The sequence below is a fragment of the Bufo gargarizans genome, chromosome 3 (assembly GCF_014858855.1).
Source record: "Bufo gargarizans isolate SCDJY-AF-19 chromosome 3, ASM1485885v1, whole genome shotgun sequence".
NCBI classification, from domain to species: domain Eukaryota; kingdom Metazoa; phylum Chordata; class Amphibia; order Anura; family Bufonidae; genus Bufo; species Bufo gargarizans.
The window spans coordinates 424,692,304-424,712,460 of NC_058082.1; the positions used below are offsets into that span (position 1 = coordinate 424,692,304).

Genomic DNA, 20,157 nt, shown 5'->3' on the forward strand with positions numbered 1-20,157 from the left:
CCTCTCCCACTCCGCAGCCGATAGGGATTGAAAAAATGAAGGTAAAAATCAAGCTGCAGGGGTGGGAGAGAAGGTGACTTTCTCCCTGCAGCTCACACTCAGATAGCGCAGTGCTGCTGTTTGAGAGTGAGCTGTTTAAAAGGACATCCCTGTGCGAGATATTCCCAAAAAATGCATTAGCCAATAGAAGCCTGGTCACATGACCCTTATCAGCCAATAGAAGCTCGCAGGCCCTTAGTCTCCACATACAGACAGTTTTACACCAGGTTTCCATAACAAACCAGCCATTTTTCTTCACTGCTGAAGGTCAGCTATAAAGGGGCAGGGCGCTGTGGATGACACTGTTAAGGGAGCAGAGTGCACCCTCAAAAGACGGACTTAAAAGCCACTTTCTCCCTGCAGCTCATGCTCAGACAGCACAGTGCTGTTAAAGAGAACATCCCTGTGTCCATCCAGGCCCCGCACCGGACGGAGGACAGGGAGTCTGAAAGCCGGACGGTCCAGCTTAAAACCAGACCTCTGGCTACCCTAGGGGCAGGCTGCTGTGGAGTTGACTGTTAACGAGATGGGGAGGTCACTAATAGGGCGGCAGCTGCTGTGGAAGTCACAGTTAATGGGACGGTCTGCTATGGAGGTTAGTGTTAAGGGGCAGATTGCTGTAGAGGCCACTGTTAAGGGGACGGGGTGTTGTGGAAATCACTGTTAAGTAGATAGGGTACTGTGGAGGTCAATAATGAAGGGGCGGCCGCTGTGGAGGTCACTGTTAAGGGGGGGATGCTGTCAAGGTCACTGTTAAAAGGGTGGGATGCTGTGGAGGTCACTGTTAAAGGGCAGGCACTGTGGACGTCTCTGTTAAGGGGACAGGGAACTGTGGAGGTCACAGTTAAGGGGACGGTCTACTATGGAGGTCAGTGTTACGGGGCAGGGGTGCTGTAGAGGTCACTGTTAAGGGGCAGGGTGATGTGGAGGTCACATTTTAAGGGAACAGAGCTCTGTAGAGGTCACTGTTAAGGTGGCGGGTTATTGTGGAAATCACTGTTAACGAGACGGGGAGTTCACTAATAAAGCGGCGGCTGCTCTGGAGGTCACTGTTAAAGGAGAGGGCACTGTGGATGTTACTGTTAAGGGGGCAGGCCACTGTGGAGGTCACTGTTAAAGGAGCGGGGAACTGTAGATGTCACTGTTATAGTGGAAACTATCAACATCTTTTAATAACATACACAAACATTAAATGAAATAGATTAAATATACCCGTGCAAAGCCGGGTCCTTCTGCTAGTAAAGTTATAAATAGCGGCTGTGCTTGGTATCTCGCTCAGCCTTATTTACTGCAATGGGGCTGATCTGGCCTAGGCCATGTGAACAATGACCCTCACTGATCAGATACTTCTTTAAGTTTACAAATTAACTTGAGATCTGGCACCTTGGATTAGGAACCTAAGCAACAAGTGCATGTATGATCTTTGGGATCTTAGTTTTTTTTTCCCTTCCTCCTTCCCTTCGTATCCAATTTGGGTTTAGTAAGTGATTTTTATTATTTATTATAAACTCAATATAAGTACCGGTCTAATTGTGTTATATTATGGTGTTTTATTTTGTAATGGATAAAAGTAAAATGTAAAATGTTTGCAGACTTTGCTTACGCCCCATGTCTCAGTGATGTAAAAGATATACAGTTGCAAGAAAAAGTATGTGAACCCTTTGGAATGATATGGGTTTCTGCACAAATTGGTCATAAAATGTGATCTGATCTTCATCTAAGTCACAACAATAGACAATCACAGTCTGCTTAAACTAATAACACACACAGAATTAAATGTTACCATGTTTTTATTGAACACACCATGTAAGCATTCACAGTGCATTTGGAAAAAGTATATGAACCCCTAGACTAATTACGTCTTCAAGAGTTAATTGAAGTGAGGTGTGAGCCAACTGGAGTCCAATCAATGAGATGAGATTGGGGGTGTTGGTTACAGCTGCCCTGCCCTATAAAACACACACACCAGTTCTGGGTTTGCCTTTCACAAGAAGCGTTGCCTGATGTGAATGATGCCTCGCACAAAAGAGCTCTCAGAAGACCTACTATTAAGAATTGTTGACTTGCATAAAGCTGGCAAGGGTTATAAAAGTATCTCCAAAAGCCTTGCTGTTCATCAGTCCATGTTAAGAAAAATTGTCTATAAATGGAGAAAGTTCAGCACTGCTGCTACTCTCCCTAGGAGTGGCCGTCCTGTAAAGATGACTGCAAGTGCACAGCGCAGACTGCTCCATGAGGTGAAGAAGAATCCTAGAGTGTCAGCTAAAGACTTGCAAAAATCTCTGGCATATGCTAACATCTCTGTTAGCGAATCTACGATACGTCAAACACTAAACAAGAATGGATTTCATGGGAGGATATCACAGAGAAAGCCACTGCTGTCCAAAAAAAACATTGCTGCAGTAGTACTGGCAAAGTATTCTGGAGAAAAAGATGCACAGCACACCAACATCAAAACCTCATCCCAACTGTGAAGTATGGTGGTGGAGGCATCATGGCTTGGGGCTGCTTTGCTGCATCAGGGCCTGGACGGATTGCTATGATCGAAGGAAAAATGAATTCCCAAGTTTATCAAGACATTTTGCAGGAGAACTTAAGGCCATCTGTCCACTAGCTGAAGTTCAACAGAAGATGGATGTTGCAACAGGACAACAACCCAAAGCATAGAAGTGAATCAACAACAGAATGGGTTAAACAGAAAAAAAATATGCCTTGGGGAGTGGCCCAGTCAGAGTCCTGACCTCAACCCGATTGAGATGCTGTGGCATGACCTCAAGAAAGCGATTCACACCAGACATCCCAAGAATATTGCTGAACTGAAACAGTTCTGTAAAGAGGAATGGTCAAGAATTTCTCCTGACCGTTGTGCACGTCTGATTTGCAACTACAGGAAACGTTTGGTTGAAGTTATTGCTGCCAAAGGAGGTTCAACCAGTTATTAAATCCAAAGGTTCACATACTTTTTCCACCTGCATTTGAATGCTTACATGGTGTGTTCAATAAAAACATGTTAACATTTAATTCTTTGTGTGTTATTAGTTTAAGCAGGCTGTGATTGTCTATTGTTATGACTTAGATGAAGATCAAATCACATTTTATGACCAATTTGTGCAGAAATCCATATAATTGCAAAGGGTTTACATACTTTTTCTTGCAACTGTATATGCTAAATTTCAAGAAGACTGGATAATATTTAGAGGTTGCACACTTTGATTAGTTTTGTAAATGTAGGCAAAAAATAATATTTTTCAATGTTAATTACTTTCATTGGGAAATCTAGAAATCACAAACTTAAAATAATATTAAAACTAGGCACTAAGTTTATTAGTTAGTATGATAGGCAAAACATGTGTTATATTAATCAACTTTTAATGATGCAATCCCAATTTTTTTGCTTGGTGATGACTTTTCTGTGATGCTCGACTACCCTCAACAAGAATTGTTTTTGTTGTTCGTCCCTGACCGATTCGTTAATTTATTTTTATCAATTCCTCTTTCTGCAGTATCATTGACCACCTTAAGAGCGTTCACATGGCTTCTTAGAGAATCACTGCAGTAATCTGTCACGTCGTCGATCCCAAACAATTCAAAGAACGTCTTTGTTTTATTAGTAGCTAAATGGCTCAGGTCTTTTCCTTTAAAAACTAGGTTTTTGCCCTCTAGTCATTTCATTTCCTTTTGCTTTACAAGTTTGGTTTAAAAAATTTTGGTCATATTTTCTTTAACAGCCTGAGTAATACGTTCATCCAAAAAAGCCAATCCTACGTTTGTTTCTAAAAGATACCAAAGGTGTCTCTTAGCAACTGTGAGAGCACTTTTTTTTAATATCTGCATCTGGGTAAGTGCTGAGAAGCTGTAGCATATCCGAATCATTCTTTGGAGACCATCGAATTACAATTGCTTCGTGCAAAAAGCAAACATATATGAGGCTGACAAAATGTGCAACCCGTTTCATTCCTATCAATTCTCTTTGAGGAATATTCAACTGTTTAGTGAAGGACAATTTTAAGTGCATATATTGCTTTTGCCATCAACGTTGCTTGATGCAGAGCCCCTCGAATCCTAAAACTGAAGTAGTTTTTAGACAAACCTCCTAGGTATAGGAGTGAGAGTAGTAATAAAAGTGATCAATGTGTGCAACCCCTAAATATTATCCAATCTTCTTGAAATGGCATATATATCTTTTACATCACTGAGACTCGGGGCGTAAGCAAAGTCATATGGAAATCACATCTTTGGAAAAATCAAACACCCTAATATATATATATATATATATATATATATATATATGTGTGTGTAATAAAGAGCGATAAAAGAAAAAAAGTATTGGAATTTACTCTTTTGAGAGAGAAAACTGTATGACAAAAAATAGAAGCAAAAAATTTACATTTAATTTAAAATCTAAATCTGCTAAACAAAATCCCCCCCAAACAGAAATAAAGAATAAAATCCAGAATCAGGATAAGAAAAATAGTGAAGAAAGGTTAAAAATAGTTTTAATAGGAGCATAGCTTTAGGACATGTTATTTTTGGTTTTCAAACATGGATTTTGTGAGCATTGCACTTTTATTTCACTTTTAAAACAGTCTATAAATGATGTGAGTGAACATAGGCATCTCACACTGAGACTCTGATAAAAAAATTAAAAAAACTGTGGACGTTACTACATATGCCATCTCAAGGTGGTATGGTCCCCTAGTAGCATAGCTTCTAAAAGACAATACAGTGCAACACCATATAGAGGCACCATATGGTGGCAAAATGTTATTGTTGCATAGTGATTCCAGGTGCCACCATACAGAGTCCATACACTCATCTATGTCATGTGTATGGTGCCTTTAAGATATCATACACAATAAGTGAGGTGTCTGCCTTTCATCAGAACCTCTTTTCATTACAATCCCAAAGTTACCCTACACTCTATGATTCTAGTCAACAGGAGCAGACTAAATAAGGTCACTCTCAGCTTTCTGCACAATTGACTGCATCTCTTTGCCCTCACCAGTACCATTTTCTTCTAGCATTGAGGACCTGAGACAGCATAGATGAAGGGTTTCGCGCAGTGATAGTGGGACAACAGCGAACCATGTGGTGCAGCACATGTTGTTTTTAAGTGCTTCAGTTGTGTTTTAACCACGGCAAACTGTTGCGGTTTTATAGTACTGCATGGCACAATACCACCTTGTGTCAAAGCATAAAAACCTTGCCTTTATGAACACGAGCAATCAACACATTTTGTAACTGTCCTTACCTGTCTATCCTCCAGATCAATCTTGTTTCCTAGAATTATTATAGGGAAATTAGTAATAGGTGACTGTATTTTATCCATAAAGTCTGTCCTCCAGGTCTCGACGGTTGAAAATGATTCTTTATCTGTGACATCAAAGACCAGAAAGCAACCATCGGAGCCCTTATAGAAGGAGGACACCAAAGAGCGGAATCGTTCCTGTCCCCCTGTGTCCCAGATCTATTGAACAAGAACATACTTCTTTGTGATACTTGGTTAAAATGTCAGACATCACCAGACTGAGCTCTACAAAATTTACAGAGATTAATTAATTCACTAATATCTTTTTGTAGAGACATGATTTTCCCAAAAAGAGAAAACTTATGTAAGTAAAATATTTGGAAAATGTAGTTTGTTAAAAGGGAATTGAGTCATTTTGGTTCTTAAAAAGTATTTTTTTTTTTCCATAACTCAGTAGTACAGGCGAAACTAAGAAACTGTGTAACAGAAACTGACTCTTTCTCTACTTTTGAGTGTGCTTGGCTTCTCCCCCTGCTTCACTGAAAGTGCCCATATAAAATACTCTGCCTGAGGAAATGATTAAAATGAAAAGAAGTACAGTACTTATTCCAAATGTGTTAAAAGCTGGCACATCACCCTGTATTATCACTATCCAGGCGCTAAAGAACTAGAGAGTTGAGAGCTTTGATAGTGGAGCAGTGATATCTCCACAAATAATTATTGTTTGCTGCTGATGTATGGAGCCCAACTCATAGGTACTTATTTGCACCAGACACAGTCGGTGGACTCAGCATTTCCCCATACAGATTAATTGTTTCTGAGCAGCAGATCACTGCTTACATAGGACAATCTGCTGCCCAGAAACAATCATTTTAAGTGTCACATCAAGTATGCTGTCACCGGATGAACAAGCTTTTGCTCATCCATTGGGTGATTGGTGGCACCTTTGCATGGGTCAATTTTTAGAAATAATGTTGCTAGTATTTAATTTTCAAAGTTAGTTTTTTTTTACAGTTTTATGACACGGATGGTTTTACTGATGGAGTTCTTTCCTGATAAGGGCCTGATCATCTAAGGAGGTGAGAGCTGCATTTACATCTTCAGTAGATACTGTTTTTTTTTCTTTTATTCAGGGTCCATTCACAAGTCTGCAAAATGTGTCTGCATCCGTTCCGCAATTTTGCAGAACGGGTGTGAAACCATTCATTTTCAATGGGGCCGCAAAAGGTGCTGACAGCACACTGTGTGCACTTCCGTTACGAGGCCCCGCAAAAAAATATTACATGTCCTATTCTTGTCCACAGACACAGACAAGAAAATGCATTATTATATTATTATATACTATATCACTATTATAGTGCCAACCACGTGCGGTCCGCAAAATGCGAAATGCACATGACCGATGTCCGTGTTTTGCGGATCCTCATTACTACTGTGAAAGGAGTACAGAGATGGCATAACTACTGTGCGGGGGGTACAGTGAGAGCATAACTACTGTGAAGGTTGTACAATGAGGGCATAAAAACTGCGAGGGGGCACAATGTGGGCACAACTACTGTGAGGGGGCACAATGTGGATATTATTAGAGGGCACATATCTGGACATAACTACTGTGAAGGTTGTACAATGAGGGCAATACTGATGTAAGGGGGCACCTTTTTCTTTTTAATATTGGGGGGAAGATACCAGAGAAAGGACATGTCTCGGGTGCCAAACAACTTAGGCACACCACTGCAGGTCGTCTTAATTATGTTATTGTGTCATGACCACCTGCGCCTATACATTTGGGGCCTTAGACAAAACATCAAGGGCTCAAGCCCTGGATGTTTTGACTTAGCAATGCCCTTACCAAGAGCCACTATTAGGACTTGGTGCAAATAAGTACCTATGATTTGGACTCTGGAGATCAGCGGCGTACAGCAAAACCCCTTTAGTCTTTCAATCTGCTAAGTGAAAATACTTTTTTTCTTTTTCTTTTTTTTTCATCTTAATCATTTTCTCAGGCAGTACTTTTTGTTATTTTGAAGGCAGAATGAAAAATCTGACCCTGTTATTACCAGAACTTGATGTGCTGGCCACTTAAAGGTATAAGGTGCACTTTGGAGATGGAGAGTGAAGCTCCTTTGAACTTTTGTGATAGTCTAACAAGAAAGATTAGCTAGATGAATGTATTGGTGTACTAACATGGCCATCGGGGGTGTAGGGCATGTGACTACTGGAGATAGAACAGCATAGCATTCAGAGCAAGCCCTGAGAAACATTACAGAGCAAAGCATGTTGGGTTTGGTTAGCAAAACCAGTGAAAGTTGAGAAAAACAGGAAATAAGTTATGTAAACCTTCTGCCAGGATGCTGAGAACAGGGGAAGGAAAGTGATGACAGGGATGCAGGGCAAAAATTTGATGTATTTGGGGCACTGTGGATAAAAATTATGGGAGTGGAGAACCCCCTTAAGATACAATATTTGTGAATAATCTCATTATAAACAGACCCTAGTGACAAGCGATGAATTCCAAAATAAGCTCTGAATGGGGTTCTCTTATGTAGGACATTATGGTCAATTGCTGTGTGAGAGCCTGTTTCTTAATAAAGGACTATAGAAATTAAAGGGGTATTCCAGATGTGACACGTTATCCCCTATCCATAGGATAGGGGATAACTATTTAATCAATGGAGGTCCTACTGTAACACTGGAACCCCCAACAATCACGAGAATGGAGTGTTGAAACGAACACAACGGCAGATCGACGATGTACCCCATTGATGTCTATGGTAGTTCCTGAAAATATCCGAGCAATGTCTGTCTTCGGAACTCCCATAGAGATGAATGGAGCGGCAGTGCACATACTCTGCCAGCCACTCCGTCCATTTCAAGGGTCCCTGAGGGGTATGCAGTTTCCATTCTCATGACTGATTGGGTCCCAGCGGTAGAGTCTCCACCAATCTAATAGTTATCCCTATAGGGAATAACTTGTCACAACCGGAATACCCCTTGATTTTACTCTAAAAGTATTTTTTTTTTCATATATCATAACATTATGAAATATGATAAAACATGATATACTAGGTTAACTAACCTGCATTTTCAGGGTCTTATTTTCGAGTTGGATGGTTTTGGTGAGTATGTGTGCTCCCAATGTGTTTCTGTAGTCATTTTGGAACCTTTTATGTACGTATTGGTTCAAAAGAGAAGTTTTTCCAGTTCTGCAGATAGAAGATCAATTACAGTATTTTTTACAGTATCTTAGATTTTTATAAAGTTGCTATATATTTTCCCCAGCACCTGTTCATGTTATGCAAATTATTTAGGCGTTTGGGCATTTATTTATTTTTTGCTAGCCCTTATATTTGGGTTCATCTTTGTGAAAACATCTGGTATACAGGTATGATGCCAATATCTATAACTATAGCATTTTCATGGGAAAAAAATAGCACTTCGTGAACACTATTTTTTCCATCAAATATGAAGGATTCTGCAATGGAGGCAGATGTGGACAGGATGTGATAAGATCTGTCAGTGTCCAAGATAGTAATTTCAGAATGCACCCCCCTCACCCCACATTTCTTGAAGTTGTTGGATGGACAGTCATTCATTTAATTCTCCCCTGCTGAGCCTTTACCCACCAACCCCTCATATTCTTATATAGGCTACATTCACACACCAAAAAAATGGCAAAAGATTCATTAATTGACTTTTTTTTCACTGATGCCTTTCTGAGAAAAGCTTGTTTAAAACGTTAATTGATGCGGACATGTCCTATTTTCTCTACATAGATAACTGTCTCTCAGCAGTTTAATTATGTTTTATTATTTAACAGTTTGTGCATGCATATATACAATTATCTGATCTCTAATCACATCATTTTAAAAACCTTATATTAAAATATATACAAATGTTATACATTTTGAAAGGCCCAGGTATATTATGCGGAGCTCTTGCATACAAAATCAAAAATCCCCCCAAAAATTTAATATATAAAAAATGTCTGAAAAAAAATATATATTAAGATGCGTGTTTGGACGGTGATTTATTCATCAAATATCATAATCCATATATGAAAGTTCAAAATGGCTTAGCTGCAACTGATCACGTGGAACTCTTGCATTCACTTCAGATATATCTGTGTTAAGTGTTGCTTGTACTTGGAAGATATTGGATTTTATCATACGCATTCAATATAAAATGTACGTATAACACTGGCTGGCACTATTTCAGTGTTCACTTTAAATGAAGGTAGCAATGTAAGTACACCGTATTCCTGTATTGTTACAGTGCGCTCACAAAAGACGGGGTGAATTTTGGTTACTCACGGCCACAATGTTTCATATGGAATGTCCCCTTACACACTTAATTGCCGGCTGTGCGTATTCTAATCGGACTCATGCGGTTCCCAGTCAGCTTGCAGTTAGCTTTGCGGCTGTATCCGCCGTTGTTTTGGATCTTTCGGCGCACGATTCCAGACGCTACCAAAACTTTCAGTGTCAGCCAGACAATCTCTGATTGCGTGAAAATAGGTCTCCGTCCTCACAGTTTTTTATATCAGCATTCACCAGACGCGTTTCGGAACTGCTTTGTTCCTTCCTCAGTGGTATATAATCAAATGGATATAAATCCTGGGACCCTATGCTAGATTCTTTTAAGTCTTTTCAAATGAAGTAAGACCAAATAGCTGGACTGGATCATTCAACCTAATGTGCCATTAATTCAGTATACATAAATCACGTGATAGATTTTCAAATCAACTGTTGACTTTTCTTTAATCAATATAGTAACTGACCTAAACCTCTTGTCATTACCTTAATAGTAAATAATTATATCGGATAAAAATATCATATAATAAGTCCCTAGGACTTCACTAGTCAATAAAAACACAGCTCATCAATATGGCCATTACAAATGTATGCTGGTATATCCTATATGTTTTATATGCGTTGTTCACATAGTGCATTTTATCTGAATAGCCGATGCTTACATGGTTTTGGTTGGGGGATGTGTGTCTAGTGATAGTATATTGTAATCAAGGCTCTTAATTAAATTTACTGGATAACTTCCCATTAAGTTCATACTATTCTAGTATCGTCTACACATCACATTTATCCAACCTCAAAAACCGTCTAATTTAGATATTATCATAAATTTACCATTATAGTAACAACATATTTGATATCAGGAGCATATGGTTGACAATTGGACTTAGACGATGTCTATATATATATATATATATATATATATATATAATTTTCAATAAAAAATTATAAACTAGAAAGAAAAGAAAAAATAAGAAATGAATAAAATTTAAATAAAAAAAAAATTAAAATTAAAATAAACAGCATACTATACTAATTTTACTAACCACCTTTGCTGAAAGCTACCAGACAAGAATTATAGTGTTTAAATATATCAAATGGCTATGTATAATATAATGCCTCTTTAAGGCTTCACTGTTTATTCAAAAAACACTTTTCAATAAAGAATACAGTATGTTGGTATATATTTTTTATTTACATCATTCACATGATGTGTTAAATGTGGGTAACTGATGTTTCAAGATTTTGACCACAGGATAAATACCTGATTATGACTTGGCTCCTTTTGATTACCTTCACCTGATAATTCTAGTGTCATTCACACATTGCGTTTACCCAGCTTAAAAGACCAACCCATTTGAATGCTGTCCTGAACTTCCCGCTATACTAGCGGCATAGTGTTATGGGTATGTATATACTAATAACCTTAGATTAAAAAAATAAAGATAAAATTGAAGATATGAGAGAAAAACTAACACAATACATTTATATTGTTGTCGATACTTGCTGGAAGATCCAGGGTGAACAATTCAAACATATAGGTTATACCAGCATACATACTAGTGAAGTTCTAGGGACTTATCATATGAGATTTTTAATTCAATTCAACAGTTGATTTGAAAATCTATCATGTGATTTATGTAAACTGAATTAATGGCACATTAGGTTGAATAATCCAGTCCAGCTATTTGGTCTTACTTCATTTGAAAAGACTTAAAAGAATCTAGCATAGGGTCCCAGGATTTATATCCATTTGATTATATACCACTGAGGAAGGAACAAAGCAGTTCCGAAACGCATCTGGTGAATGCTGATATAAAAAATAGTGTGGACAGTGACCTATTTTCATGCAATCAGGATATTGTCTGGCTGACACTGAAAGTTTTGGTAGCGTCTGGAATCGTGCGCCAAAAGATCCAAAACAGCGGTGGATACAGCCACAAAGCTAACTGCAAGCTGACTGGGAACCGCATGAGTCCAATTAGAATACACACAGCCGGCAATTAAGTGTGTAAGGGGACATTCCATATGAAACATTGGCTCAGTTTCATCAGACGAACACCAAAACGCTGCAAGCAGCGTTCTGGTGTCCGCCTCCAAAGCGGAATGGAGACGGAACGGAGGCAAACTGAGGCATTCTGAGCGGATCTTTTTCTATTCAGAATGCATTAGGGCAAAACTGATCCGTTTTGGACCGCTTGTGAGAGCCCTGAACGGATCTTACAAACAGAAAGCCAAAACGCTAGTGTGAAAGTAGCCTTATACGTACATGCGAGTACAAGCAACACTTTACACAGATATAACTGAAGTGAACGCAAGAGTTCCACGTGATCAGTTGCGTCTAAGCCGTTTTTAACTTTCATTTATGGATTATGTTTTTGATGAATAAGTCACCGTCCAAACACACATCTTAATATATATTTTTTTACAGCCATTTTTTATATATATTTTTTTGTGACTTTTGATTTTGTATGCGAGAGCTCCGCATAATATACCTCCTGACACTGCTGAAGACACCTGGAAATGGCACCGTATTCCCTCCAAACCTGGAGATGGCAGCCTCGGTAAATTGCTCCGTCTTTTTCTGTTTGTTTTATATGTTTTTGTTTTTCAACATTGCCTTGTGCAACCCAACTCGGATAACCTTCACCAGAAAACAATTACTGAGCTTTCGGAACCTAGCGGTATCAAATCTACTCCTGGATATGTCATCTACTCTTGACCTTCTGGGGATCCTAACCAGTGGAGCTGCGGTGCTGAATCAGGCAGTGAGGCTTAAAAGAAGATGTTAGCGCTCCGGGATCCAGGCTCGTTTTCGGGGTAGAGGACAGCGCTCTCCACTACCTGGAACCATACTAGCTAATGTCAGGTCAATATGCAACAAACTAGATGAGCTTCAACTAGTGACCAGGACAAAGAAGGACTTCTATCTCTCTGCCGCTCTTTGCTTCACAGAAACCTGGCTGTCTGAGCTTATTCCAGACAATGCTCTGTAGGTTAATGGATTTACACTCTACAGATCTGACCGGGACCCACTTATCTCTGGCAAAACCAAAGATGGAGGACTCTGCTTCTATATTAATGATAAGTGGTGTATGGATGTTACAGTTATTAAGAGGACATGCTCGGCTTTGGCTGGAAAAATAGCAGACCCTACTATTCACCTAGTGAGTTTTCTTCATTTATTCTAGTTGCTGTGTACATCCCTCCACAAACATGCATGCAGCCTCCAAGAACTCTCAGATCAAATCATTGATGCGGAAAGGAGGTACCCTGATTCTTTTTTTTATTATACTAGGGGATTTCAACAGTGCTAACCTAAACAAAGAACTTCCTAAATACAGGCAACACGTCACAAGCGCAACTAGAGAAGGTAAAACACTTGACCACTGTTACACTACGACTAAGAATTCGTATCACTCTGTCAGCAGAGCAGCTCTGGGTAACTCTGATCATGCTGTGATACAGCTCATCCCAACATACAGACATAGACTAAAAACTGCCAAACCTGTAGTGACCACAATCAAGACATGGATTAGTGAAGCGGTAGAAAAACTAGTTGCTTTGATTCAACAGAATATATTCAAAGAATCCACCAGTGAACTAAATGAATACACTGACACTGTGACATCATATATTACCTTTCGCGAGGAGTCCTGCATTCCCATCAAAAAGTGCACCCTGTAAGACAACGATAAACCCTGGTGTACATCGCATCTTAGGAAGCTGCTCCTCAATAAAGAAAGGGCGTATCGTACAGGCGATAAAGTCCTCTACAAAGCTGCCAGATACAAACTGCAGAAGGCCATCACTCCCGCAAGAAACGATTATTCAAAAAGACTTGAAGAAAAATGTTCCACAATGGAGTCTACCACAATATGGAAGTCTCTACATCAAATTACCAGCTACAGAAGGAAAGCCCCACCATCATTAGATAACCGGCAGCTTGCAAATAAGCTGAACACATTCTATTGTAAGTTTGATACAACCAACAATAGCCATCCACTCCTAGTCAATTCGCATAATTTGCATCTCTGTTCCAATAGGCAAACCGAGCACTCCAGCCAGTCAACGTCTCCACCAGCTGCGGTGCCTCAGCATTTACACAACACAGGATGTCAGCCACAATCTGCTGACATGTCCCCAAAATGGCATCCACTATCATTATGCCAATTAGATGTAAACAATCTTTTCAAAAGACAAAATATTAAGACTAAGCCGGCCCAGACTCTGTCTGCGAAATGTTTGAAATTCTGCGCTGATCAGCCAGCCTTTGTTTTCACAGACATATTTAAATCATCTCTGGAACTCTCAATGGTCCCTGCTTGTTTTAAACGCCATTATCGCTACTACACAGCAAGCTCTCCTACCTATGCATACCTGAATCCATCTGCAAATGGATAACCAATTTCTTAACCGACAGGAGACAGCAGGTTAGACTTAGGAAACACACCTCAAGCTCTTTGACAGTCAGTACGGGAGCTCCCCAGGGCTGTGTGCTTTCCCCACTGCTCTACTCACTGTACGCCAATGACTGCATCTCCACAGACCCATCTGTTAAGGTTCTGAAGTTTACTGATGACACAACAGTAGTTGGTCTCATACAAAATGGGGATGAGTCTGCATATAGGCATGAAGTGGGTCAACTTTCCTCCTGGTGCAGCAACAACAACTTGGAACTTAATGCTCTTAAGACCATGGAGATGATAATAGACTTTAGGAGGTCTTTCCCCCGAGCACATCCCCCTAATCATAAATCAATCTACAGTAACCCGAGTAGAGTCATTCAAGTTTCTTGGGACCACAATCTCCAACAACCTAAAATGGAACAATACTGTCACTATCATCAAGAAAGCGCAACAGAGGATGTACCACCCATGGCAGCTAAAAAAGTTTGGCCCACCACAAAAATGAATGGTGCAGTTCTACACCACGATCATCAAATCCATCATGACATCATCTATGACTGTATGGTTCGGTTCCTGCTCAGTATTAGAAAGGGTGAGACTGCAGCGCATCATCCGAACAACGTAAAGGATAATTGGCTGTAGTTTACCTTCCCTGCAGGATCTTCACGCTAGCAGGTGCAGAAAGAGAGTGGCTCAGATTGCCCCAGACCCCTCTCACCCTGCTCACTCCATCTTCCAACCTATGCCTTCAGGAGTGAGATACCGTTCAGTGGCTACTAAAACTTCGAGGCACAGGAACAGCTTTTTCCCTCAGGCAGTTGTCTTGCTTAATGCAGAAACCACGCTAAAGCTGCTATGACTTGGAAGCATTACAGCATATAACTGAAAACTAACACTTCTCCCTGTTTATTGCCACTAAAACTTACATACTGTCCTTGTCCTGCACTATCCATACAGTCTGTCCTTGTACTGTTTTGTTTGTGTCTGTCAAGCAACTGCCAAGTCAAATTCCTTGCAAGTGCAAACTTATTTGGCCAAATAAATTAATTCTGATTGATTTTGATTGTTGACCTGGGCCTTTCAACTAATGTATAACATTTGTATGTATTTTAATATAAGGTTTTAAAAATTATTCGATTAGAGATAAGATAATTGTATATATGTACGCACAAACGTTAACATAAAACATAAGTAAACTGCTGAGAACCAGTAATCTATGTAGGGATTCATTTACATTTATAGCTGAGGGGTGAACAGCCGACTAGGCTCCAAATTTGCTGGTGAGCCTCCTGAAGTCAGTAATGTCCTATATTCTGACTGCCGTTATTCACAGGCTGTCAAAAAAACGGCTGTGTGAATAACCTCATAGACTACAATTGTTCTTAAAACGGTCACGTGGCCCTTATAAAAATGTCCATCACACACTGTTGTGTGACTGTAGCCTAAGGCCTCATTCACACATAGGTGGGTTTTCACGGACCACGGTCCGTGAAAACCCGGCCTGCCGACCTGCTGAGTGCACGAGCTCACAGCGTCATTGGTTGCTAGGAACGCTGTGGGCTTCGTGCCGCTGTACAGTAATACATTCGTATGACCTATACTAATGTATTACTGTACAGCAGTGACGGCACAAAGCACACGGTGTCATAGCAACCAATGACGCTGTGCGCTTGTGCACTCAGCAGGTCGGCAGGCCGGGTTTTCATAAACCGTGGTCTATGAAAATCCAAGTATATGTGAATGAGGCCTTAGTCAAGTCACTGATTGGTAACAAAGGCAGAGCATTGCTTTAAAGGGGTTGTCCCATGACAACAACTTATCCCCTATCCACAGGATATGGAGTAAGTGTTTGATCAACAGGGGTCAGACCACGGCAGAATTCAACTCTGTAGGACTGCTGTAGATAGCCCAGTGGTCAGATCCCTTTCAATCAGACACTTATCCTCTATCCTGTGGACAGGGGATACGTTGTTGGCATGAGACCATTTGTTTAAAAAATGCATGAACTTTGTAAATCTAAACCGTACAAGAAAATGTTTCAAGTTTCCTTCATTTAAAAATTTATCAAAGTCACCCATGGCAATCACATTGCTTTTGAGGTTTTCCTGAGGCCCTCTAATCTCCCCTAACAGTATGCACTGTACTCATAGCAATGAAATGTCTGAGCATAGTAGTATTTTCAAAGAATATACTTTCTTGATCTTACCCCATAGGACCTATAATATTGATTTTCAGATCCACCTTCCGATTAGAATGCATGAAGAGCTGAAAGATGTAAAACAGGCGTATATTGTTATCATTTCTGCTTTTAAAATTTGAAAATTCATATATGTGAAATTATGTAATTTGGGAACATTTAAAGAGGTTATCCCATGAAAAGTATTACTATGCAATGAATAGAGAACATTAAATTAAGTATTATTGCTATATGCATGCAAAAAAAATATTGTTAGCTTTTTTATGTACTCTCTGTTAGTGGCCCCTGTGGCCGAAATTCTACTTTCTCCTGCATTCAGTGGCGGACCAGACATGCTCTCTTCTCCGCTCTCTTTCTCCCTTCATTGCTGGTGTAGTGATCTCATAGCAATACAGTTCAGATACCTTTAATTCATTCATTCCTACTTCAAAATTCATAAGAATATATAGCTATATCTCTCTCACAGTGGAGAAGGAAATTGAGGGGATGGTGGCATTATATAATATAGGGCTATTTATTACTGGAATCTTTGGGGCTGCATGTGAGGGACTTTTTTCTATGTAGTGGAGGAAACAGAGCTTCTGTGAGGGCAGGGTTGATAATAAATGACTGCCATGGACTCCTGTTAGTTGTCACATGGTACAGACTACTGCCCACTCACAGAAAGTGAAGATACCAGAGCTGCAGATGGGTGAGTAAAAAAGCTAATGGTGAAAATTACACTGGAGAGTTGCATTTTATTTGCATTGATATAGTTAAAATATTGGTGTGCATTATTTATTTATTCTTGGGATAACCCCTTTAAATGATGTTTTCCTGTAAACTCTACACAGAAAAAAAGTTGTCACCTTCCCACTGTATCACTTTCCTAAAGGAGTTGTAAACGTTGTTGATAATATATAGAGGCTAAATAAATAAATAAAAGTCCCTTTCTTATGCTGGGTTCACACATGTTCTATTTAGCTTTGTAAGCCAAAGCTAGGAGTGGATCTGCAGTACCCCCAGAGGACTACTGCAAAGGGTTGATTACTGCTAAAAAGGTTAATTTTATGTTGCTAAGGTAAATGTTTCATAAGGTAATTTATTTCTTTAGGCACTGAGTATACATAATAGCAATGTATAGACGATATACACTGGCAGTTTCTGGCTGTCCCCTAGACCAGTGTTTCCCAACCAGTGTGCCTCCAGCTGTTGCAAAACTACAACTCCCAGCATGCCTGCACAACCAAAGACTGTCCGGGCATGCTGGGAGTTGTAGTTTTGCAACAGCTGGAGGCACACTGGTTGGGAAACACTGCCCTAGACAATGAATGGAGTGGCAGGATGCATGTTCGGCATCAGGACAGGGACACGGGGCACTGGGGTTACAAAGCAGCACCGACACTCAAACCGCACCAGCTCACACACGATATTGCGGCAGCTAATTTTCTTTACTTGGATATGCCTCTATCTAAACTATCAATACAAGAAGTGGAACACAAAAATGCCTAATCGCATGGTCATGGACATACGTTATATTCCCTATAGCACCACATACCATGATAAAGCTCAAAATACCTCCCTGGCAGACCGCCAGGACTGCTTTTCCGTTGTCTGGCCAGGTCAATCAAGGCAACAAGGGAGGGGCCAGCCGCAGAAATAAGTGAAGTGCAACAAGAGCAATGGTGACCCTCTCATTGCACCAAATGCCTAATTTGCATTTGAGAAATAACTCAAGAACGATGCCTCAAATCAACAAAAGCAAAACAGCACTTTAAGCAGCTATGTGTCTATGGTCTTTGTTTAGGATCCACTCCTGGGTCTAAAGGTCCCTTTACACAGAGTGAGGAATGGACAATCAAATGTTCATTCTTGATCATTTTTCAGCGATCAGCCAGCAAATGAGAAAATGCTTGTTTGTCATTGATCGCATCTTTTATGTTGGCATCGTTTGGCAGCAGCACAGCAATACAAACTGTAAGGGGATAAACAGTCGTATGTTGTATGCTGTCTGAAAGAGGCCATGGCACTCCGGTGAGCACTATAGCCTCCTGACATCATACCAAGCACAGCGTCATACATTGTTTGGTATTGCAGCCCAGGCATATTCACTTGAATTAGACTGAGCAGCATGAAGGCCATGCCACCATTTAACGTGCTGTCATTGATGTAGGAAGCACTCATCGAAGTATCGTTGCCTCTTCAAACGGCTGCTGTCAGGAGTCGGACCCCCACCTATCAGATATTGATGACCTATCCTGAGGATACGTCATCAATAGTCTACTCCTGGAAAACCTCTTTAATATGCAGCAAATATAATCACAAATATAGTGACTGCGTAAATAAAATGAAAAATATATATAGTTTCCTGACTTTGGATTGGTAACTAATTACCTAAAGACAGCCTTTGCCTTTCTACCTACATTCATAGAATTCTTAGAAGGAGAAACTCACTTTTTACTCTTTTCTTCCTGGAAAACTGATAACATCTACAGTAACATTCCTTATTTACAATCGAAAGCAAAGGTACTATGGTACTAAGAAGAGAAAATGGTATCTTCTTTATCATTATGGCTACCAATCCCATAAGATATACAATATTATATATACTATATCATAATATTAATCGTGTCTTTGCCTTCAAACAACTAAGCCACATACAGTACTTGCTGTGTTTTTTTCCCTTCAGGTGCCTTCAGGTTACCTTCATAAAGCAAGTAAAGACTGGTCTAGTTACTGAATTTTTGTACTCACCAAATACTGTTCTCTGTTTTCTTGGGCTCAAGCAGACACTGAGTATGAGAAGATTCTTCAAGTCTGTAGGGTCATCTAAGATCTTGGTTAGCAGTGGCCTTCACGTCACTCATAATCTGCTGTAAACTGACGGAAGAAGCTGCTCTGCATTATATATTATGAGATCAGTCATAGCAGCAGCCTGTCTCCCTTTATGAGCCCCATTTACTCTTTTCCTCCTTTACGTAGTCTGTCACGGCTTTCCACCCTCCCTCCCTACTTATAAAGAGGATGGCTTCTACTGACAGCAGCAACAGATGTGGGAGGAGTAGAGTTTCATATGTGATCAGCCCTTGGGCTAAGGGATAGTCCAGCCTGTAATCTTACAGAACTTGTACTTGAAAGAATGAGTTGTTGCAAACCCAACCTCCGGTTAGGCAGGGAGGCCCTTCCATCTAGTTACTATATATAGCTTAGATGTTTGCAATAGTTTACAACACACAGTACAATGCAAAGGGTAAAATCTATGGTCAAACCTGGGAAAAACTCCATGGTAAAACCCACTGTAGAACATTCAGATTTTGCTACGAATTTTGGGAGCTTGTCCTCAACAATAACAAAAACTTGTATTATTATCTTTTGTGGATATTAGTGAAGTGGTTAAGGTTCAATGGAAGGGAATGAGTCAAGTACCTGTATCTAGTGGTTACTCACCTCTTCAGGCTCCAGCACTGGGTGTGGGGTCGCTAACACACAGAGTACACACGTACACAACATGTATACCCATATACACACATACACAGCATACACACACAAAAAATGTATATATGTAGCACATACACACACATACATACAGCATCTACACATACTGTAAATACAATCACTAAAATAAATACAGACCCCAGACCAGACCGCAGTGCAGAGTTGACACCCTATTGTACTACATTTTTCTTATGGGCAACTGAACCAGAAATCATGGACGGCCCAAAAGTTTTTTTAAAGACATATACTCCGATGCTTTTTAAAAACTGCAGCCCTAATCATATCCTCAACATAATCACCTTGAATCACAGACATCCCCAAATTAAAGAGGCTGTCCAATATTTAAAAAAAACTGGTGGCACCATGTGAAATAAATTCCTGGATAGCCCCTTTAATACAAACCCCTTCCTCAGAGCCCTGTGCAGTGTCCATATATACAGAGTAGATGCAGAGAATCATTATTCCCAGTATACAGGAAAAGAG

At 40.0% G+C, this 20,157-nt stretch overlaps 1 protein-coding gene across 1 annotated transcript in view; it reads right to left on the reverse strand.

Moving 5' to 3' along the window:
- The window catches only part of RAB7B (RAB7B, member RAS oncogene family), a 35,894-nt gene extending 16,691 nt beyond the window's left edge, over nt 1–19,203 (reverse strand). The window contains exons 1-4 of the mRNA XM_044288449.1: nt 18,934–19,203; nt 16,210–16,268; nt 8,364–8,490; nt 5,291–5,506 (exon numbers count right to left, since the gene is read on the reverse strand). Coding sequence (XP_044144384.1) covers nt 5,291–5,506; nt 8,364–8,490; nt 16,210–16,262 — 396 coding nt within the window. The 5' untranslated portion in view covers nt 16,263–16,268; nt 18,934–19,203. The remainder of the gene's footprint in view (nt 1–5,290; nt 5,507–8,363; nt 8,491–16,209; nt 16,269–18,933) is intronic.
- Between the last annotated feature and the right edge of the window lie 954 nt (nt 19,204–20,157).